This window comes from Microtus pennsylvanicus, chromosome 8, assembly GCF_037038515.1.
Source record: "Microtus pennsylvanicus isolate mMicPen1 chromosome 8, mMicPen1.hap1, whole genome shotgun sequence".
In the NCBI taxonomy this organism is placed as follows: Eukaryota; Metazoa; Chordata; class Mammalia; order Rodentia; family Cricetidae; genus Microtus; species Microtus pennsylvanicus.
The window spans coordinates 72674799-72681722 of NC_134586.1; the positions used below are offsets into that span (position 1 = coordinate 72674799).

The following is a 6924-nucleotide window of genomic DNA, read 5'->3' on the forward strand; positions in this document are numbered from 1 at the left end:
GGAAAGGAAGCTACTTCTGATCCTGGTCCATAAAAATCTAGTGTGGTCCTTTATCCTCTTTCCAGAGTGACAGGAGAAGGGAGAGTCACTATGTGGCAGAGAACACAAAGTCAGGCATGTTAGCACGGGTTTTTAGCCCTGAGATTCAAGAGACAATCTCTGTGAGTTCAAAGCCAGTCTGGCTTACATGAGTTCCAGGTCAGCCAGTGCTAAATAGTGAGGCCTTATCTAACAGAAATAGTAATTGAAAAGAAAGGAAGGAATTAGCACAGGATCTTATTGCATAAATAAAAAATGAACTTTCTTTAAAAGATTTATTTTTATTTCATGTGCACGAGTGTTTGCCTGCATGTACATGTCTGTACAACATGCATCCCTGGCACCCAAAGAGACCAGAAGAGGATGTGGATCCCCTAAAACTGGAGTTACAGAAGTCTGTGAGCCACCATATGGGTGAGCCAATGCTCCAGGCCCCCAAAATAACTTTTATTACCTCAAGTGGCCTAGCAAAGACATTTAGGTGGTTATCTTGTCTATCTGGACCCTGAAGTTTGTCATTCAGGAAACGGTCCTCCTCTTCCTCTCCTATCAGTAAAATATGCTCCACTCTATTCGACACTGGAAAGCGGAATGGATGGTGAGTTTCACCCCCGATTAAATATAATAGAACTTATTATCTAATGGGGTTGCACAAGCTGAAGAGGTAACTTTTTCAGGAATGCATTACCCAAAATGCCTTAACAAGAAAAGCAAAGGTTTGCAGGCACACTGACTTTTTTTTCCTTTTCTTTTCAAAATCACATTCAAGGTTAACTGAAGGAGGAAAACCACACCCTCTGATACAGTGTTCCTAAGAAGCCACTGAAAGAAGGAACAGTGGAGCCTCCCGGGACTCCTAGCTCCCACCTCCGCCCTTAGACAATGCCAGAAAAAGCGTGTTTTAAGAAGCAACAGTCACAGGAAAAAAAGAGAGAAAGGGACTCTAGAGAGGCAAACACAGGAGACTTGTGGTGACACGGGTTGGGTGTCTCCCGCGAGCAGGGCTGCAGCAGAGCGCGCGTGCTCGCCCGCACACCCATAACCCCACAATCCCACACCACATAGACACGCAAAACAAAACCCAAGTCTTTTCCCGCTGCCCCCCACGCCCTTCCCACGAGGTGAGCAGCAGGCTCCTGGGTACTGGGAGAAGGAGATGCAGCAGGGAAAGAGACCACGGGGAACAGGCGTCAGCCACCCCCCACACGGGAGCGCAACGGGCTAAGGGCGCGGGCCGAGGAGGGCGGAGCCCATGCAGCCTTCGAGATGCTGAGCCCCCCACCCGACGCGCGCTGGCCACGCCCCTCACGGGCTGGCCACGCCCCCGCTGCGGCGGGCGAGAGGCGGGGCGGGGCGCGGTGTATATAAGGCGAGGGGCGGGCGCCGCTCTTTTGTCTCTTGCTGCAGCAAGGCGAGTGGGAGCACCTGGAGCGCGAGCTCGGAACGAGACTCCACGGTGAGGCACAGAGCTGGGCTTGGGGCCTACCCTGGGTGGGGTCGGTGCAGCTTGTGGCTGGCGGGCGCGTCCTCCCTGGGTTGCAACAGGCGAAGCGGCGGTTTGGAACATCCAGAGGCTGGCAGGCCACGCCCTGGGACTTCGAGGGAGGGTGTGGTGGACGAGCCCCGGATCCTCGGCCTCCGGGCTCCGGGAACGCCCCGGGCTGGGAATGCCACGTCGAGAGGCGTTCGTGGAGAGCGCGGGACCCAGGGAGCTCTGGTCACCCCCAAGCCTCAGGCCACCTACTATCTCCTTGGTTCGCCCATCAGGGTTGTAAGAAAATGGCAGACAAGCCGGACATGGGGGAAATCGCCAGCTTCGATAAGGCCAAGCTGAAGAAGACCGAGACGCAGGAGAAGAACACCCTGCCGACCAAAGAGAGTGAGTGCTCGCCCGCCTCCGGGTTCCCACCCCAGCGCTCCACCCTTCCCTGCTGTGCCAGCCCGGCACCCCCACCCCCATCCGGCCACTATTCTCCCACCCCGAATCTGAGCGGCCACAGCCACCCTCCCAGTTACACAAAGCACTTTGTCCCTTCCAAATTCCCTCCTTGTCCCCCGGCCTCGTGGGTGCCTCGCCCACACCGGGTTTTTGGGTGGGGGGCTGTAAAGTGGCTCCATTCTCCAATGCCCACATCTCGTCCTTTGCAGCCATTGAACAGGAAAAGAGGAGTGAAATTTCCTAAAAGCCCAGACTGGAGGATTCCCCCACCCCACCCCACCCCGTCATCTCCGAGACCCCCTCGTGATGTGGAGGAAGAGCCACCTGCAAGATGGACGCGAGCCACAAGCTGCACTGTGAACCCGGGCACTCCGCGCCGATGCCACCGGCCCGCGGGTCTCTGAAGGGGGACCCCCCACTAATCGGACTGCCAAATTTCACCGGTTTGCCCTGGGATATTATAGAAAAATATTTGTATGATTGATGAAAATAAAACACCTCGTGGCATGGCTGGCGTGGTCTGAATCTTTTAGCAGAGTATGCGTGGGCAGAGCGGGAGTGAGTTGTGCCGCAGAGAAGGGGGGGGGCGTCATTTTTATTTTGGTTTTCCGTGCTTCGCCCTAAGGTTTCCTGGGTTCTCGGTTGCTGGCTCTTAATACAACCCATGTAAAATTTAACCCCACTTCTGAGAAATGCTTCCCAAAAGATTAGGATGTACAGCTGATCAGCTCGTCTACCCTGTAACCTCACGCATACCAGAAGCAGTGATTTAAAGGCTGAGAGGGAGGGAGCAAAGGATCATTCTGGAATGTTGGAAATTGGGCGAGGTCGGGGTCCGTCCCTCACAAACACACAAGATTTTTCTCTAGACATTACTGAATGAAACAGAAACAAAGGCGGGACCTGGTGAGACAACCGTGTGTTTGATCAGAACTTGCCGAACCGACAACTACAGCCATAGGGAACAGCCTAGGTTTGGGGGAGGGGGTTTGGGCTTTTTGGTTTTTGTTTTGTCTCGGGACCTTCCGCGAATACGTTAGCCTTTGGGGGTGGGGAGGGGTGGCTGAGCGGCCTCTAGACCTGAGATCCGCAGGAAGGGTGGAAGTGAGAAGAGGGAGCGTGGTTGCAGTGGGTCGGCAGAACTGAAGAAGGTCACACCCTCTTCGTGACCCGTGGGGAAGGGGCGGGACCAGGCCAGAGGGGCCTAGTGGAGGAGGAGCCCGGCACTACTGGGCATGAAAGGAGCTTATGATTACAGGGGTGGCCTTTTCCTGGAGGAGGGGAGGGAGGGAGACAATTGAAGAGGGTTTGCCCCACATTTTTGTTTCACCCCCAAGGGACTCGATAAATGCATGAGGGCAGTTAGTTCAAAAGAGGTGTATCCTCCGGCAACAGGAAATGTAAAAGCTAGTAATGAGACAAGCAGACAGGGCAGAGCAGAGGCAGGCAGTTGGGGGAGGCTCAGCCTAGCGGGCATAAAGGAGCAACACGACAAACCTACCCTCAGTTCCTTCCCTGGTACCTGGAGGCCTAAATCACCTTTGAATGGGGAAGGATTCTTTTTCACTGATGTTAGTGACTCCCCCAAGTGCAGCTTTTGCAGTGACCCCTCACAGGCTGGGACTGATGAGTAGCCCCCATGTTTGAGTAAGAAATCTCTAGCCGATGCTCTTGTAAGTGGGCCTAATCTCTTTAGCTCAGAAGAAAGAAAACAGAGAAAGAGAACCTACTGAAAATTCTAGTTGGCCTCACCCACCCCATCTTGGTCGTGCTAAAGCCGACAGCTACCATGTTTCCCTGCTCCTTCACTGGCCTGTTGAGTCTTGTTCCTTGATTGGCAGGGCCTGAACATGACGAACCTGTGATCATTCCTATGGTTTAGGGAAGCCAAACATACTCACTTCCCCCCAAAGGAAGGAAGTACTGTTAATTTACAATTGAGGCTAATGACGGAAGGCTGCAGAGGCCAGCTCCGTTAGTCAGCTTTGTCGCTAGAACAAAAACACCTGTGAGATAGAAGTGGACAAGATTCCTTTTGTCTCAGGAATTCCAGTCTGTCTTCTACCGGCCCTGCTTTGGATCTGTGGTCAGGCAGCACATCAGAGTGGGGGTGCAGAGCAAAGCAAAACCGCTCACCACAGGAAGACACGGCCAGGAAGCCAAGGAGAAAGAGGAAGGAGTGGGGGTCCCACAATACACATCCCACTTGGCCCCGGCTCTTCAAAGGTTCCACCACCTCTCAACAGTGCCACTCTGAGGATCAAACCTCCAACCTGGGGCCCCTTGCAAACATTTCAAAATCCAAATGATAGGAAGAACCACGTATAGGTTAGGAGCTTTCTGGAGCTAGGTGTAGTGGTGTAGACCTCTAACCTCAGCACTTGCGAAGTGGGGTTAGGAGGACTTGGAGTTCAAGGTCATCCTCAGCTACCCAGTGAATTCAAGATCTGCATGGGCTACTTGAGACCCTGTCTCAAAAAATAAAAAATAAATAAATAAATAAAAGTAAAGATACTGGGATGTTTGTTCTTACAACATCTAGAGGCCACATACAAGTACCTATCACTGTACTGAGTCTGCAGAGTTTTGTTTTGTTTTTAAGTGCAAGTAACTGCAAAATGTTCAATGAAAAGAAAAGCTAGAGACATAACCCGTCCCCTTCAGGAAAGCAGACGAAGCCTTGGTGAAAGAGGAAGCATTTGCATGAAGACGAGAAGTGAGAAGGAGAGTGAGGGCTGCTCAGCAGCAGGCTCCTCCTCCCGTGGACACCAGAACATGGGCAGTGAAGTGAAAGAGCGGTCTCTGAATGAAAACAGAAGCAACCTCAAAATGAACCCAGGAAGGAAGGAAGGTGGGCGTGTTGCATCCTGTAGTCATCGGGAGGCCACTGGAGATCTGGGGGTCAAACGAAGTGATCTGAGAGGCCTGTGAGTGTGTGGGAAGACACAGGTACTTGTCCCCAGTAGCAGCACCTACGCCTCCACCACCACCTCTGCTAAACCAAGCCCTTCATCACTAGCGCACCGCTGCTACCATAATCAGCACTAACACCGTGCCTGCTCCTCATCACCCCCACGCTATCCACAACGTCTAGTCTATCATCACCAGCACCATCTTACCGTTACCTTCATCATCATCGTTACCAGCAGCAGCAGCAGCACCTTCACTACCACCACCCTCACTCCCACAGTCACCATCATCACACCAATACCATGCTGCTCGATGCCTGTAGCCAGAAGAGGGTGTTGGATTCCCTTGAACCAGTTATAGATGATTGTGAGCCATCGTGTGGGTGCTGGGAATCAAACCCAAGTTTTCTGGAAGAACACCCAGTGTTCTTAATCACCAGGCATCTCAACACTTCTTTGCTTGTTTTTAAACTTCTTTTTGAGTGTGCATGTGTGTGTACAAGAGTGTGTGCCATACTTACACATGTAGCGACCAAAGTTCAACATGGGGCATCTTTGTCTACTGCATGCTCTCTGCCTTATGTTTTTGTTGTTGTTTATGTGTGTATATGTGTGTCTGTGTGTGCTGGGTAAGTGTGTGTCAACGTGCAAGTGTGCACAAACAGCTCTTGTGTGAAAGGCAGAGGACAGCCTTCAGCGTCAGTCTTCACCTCCTCACCCTGCCTGACGCGGCCTCTCTCTGCTGCAGCGTAAGCCAGGCTCACTGGCCCAGCTCCTAGAGCCTCTCCTGTCCCTACCTCCTGTCTCCTTGTATGGACACCACCCTCTTCTAGCCTCTGTGAGCACCTGTAAACATATGGTGTTTGTGTGTGTGTGGCAGTGGACAAATTTTAAGGAATTGTCTGGCTCAAGTATGAGGCCTGGAAAGTCTGAAGGCAGCATACTGAAAAATTCCACACCAGTTTTTACATGTTATAATCTTTGTTATTTATTTTTTAATAGATTTATTGTTTTATTTATATGCGTGAATGCTTTGCTTGCATGTATATATGTGCACTGTGTGCAAATCTGGCACCCATGAAGGTCAGAAGAGGTCATCAGATGTAGGAGGAGAGCCCGCTTGTTCCTCCCAACCACCCTACTAGCTTAGCTCTGAAATAACCACACAGAAACTGTATGGATTAAATTACTGCTTGGCCCATTAGCTCTAGCTTCTTATTTGCTAATTCTTACATTAATTTAAGCCATCTCCATTAATCTGTGTATCACCACAAGGTCGTGGCTTACCAGCAAATTCCGGCATGCCATCTCTGGCAGAGGATCCTTGGCGTCCCCAGACTCCACCCTTCTTCCTCCCAGCATTCAGTCCAGTCCTCCCTGGCTACCTAAGTTCTGCCCTATCAACAGGTCAAGGCAGTTCCTTTATTCATTAACCAATGAAAGCAACACATAGACAGATGGAACTCCTACACTAATCAGATCCCCTGCAACTGGCATGAACTACTATATGGATGCTGGGAATTGAACTAGGGTCCTCTGCAAAACCAGCATGCACCCTTAACTGCTGAGACATTTCTCTAGCCTCTTCTTTATTTCTTGAAACAAGGTTTCATGCTGTAGCACCAGCTGGCTTAGAACTCCCTATCTAGCCCAGGTTGACCTCAGACTCACAACAATTCTTTTGCCTTAACCTCCTAAGTTCTGAGAAGTCAGACATGAGCCTCCACACCATCCTCTGCATCTGTGTATGTGTGTGCGTGTATGTGTATGTGTGTGCATGTGTGTGTGTGTTGAGGTAGCCCAGGTTGTTCTCAAACTTGCTTTGTAGCTGAGGATGACACTGAATTTATCCTCCTGCCTCCACGAGTTCTGGCATTACAGGTGTGCACCCCATACCAAATTTATATGGTGCTAGGGACTGGATCCAGAGATACGTGCATGCTGGGCAAGCACTAACGATTGTGCCACACACTCAGTCTCTTATTATAGTCTTCACATAGGACTCCTTCTCAGAGAAATTACTTTTGCTCTTAAGGC

The 6924-nt window shown here is 51.1% G+C and overlaps 1 protein-coding gene across 1 annotated transcript; it reads left to right on the forward strand.

Moving 5' to 3' along the window:
• The first annotated feature begins 1363 nt into the window (after positions 1 to 1363).
• On the forward strand, positions 1364 to 2489 carry Tmsb10 (thymosin beta 10). Its single transcript, XM_075983806.1, has 3 exons — positions 1364 to 1495; positions 1807 to 1918; positions 2188 to 2489. The coding sequence occupies exons 2-3, from the start codon at positions 1819 to 1821 to the stop codon at positions 2220 to 2222; spliced, it is 135 nt and encodes a 44-aa protein (XP_075839921.1). The 5' UTR covers positions 1364 to 1495; positions 1807 to 1818; the 3' UTR covers positions 2223 to 2489.
• Positions 2490 to 6924: the final 4435 nt, after the last annotated feature.

Coding starts and splice junctions, on each gene's coding strand:
- Tmsb10 (XM_075983806.1), top strand. CDS start 1,819: ATGGCAGACAAGCCGGACATGGGGGAAATCGCCAGCTTCGATAAGGCC. Junction 1,919..2,187: donor CACCCTGCCGACCAAAGAGA/GTGAGTGCTCGC, acceptor CGTCCTTTGCAG/CCATTGAACAGGAAAAGAGG.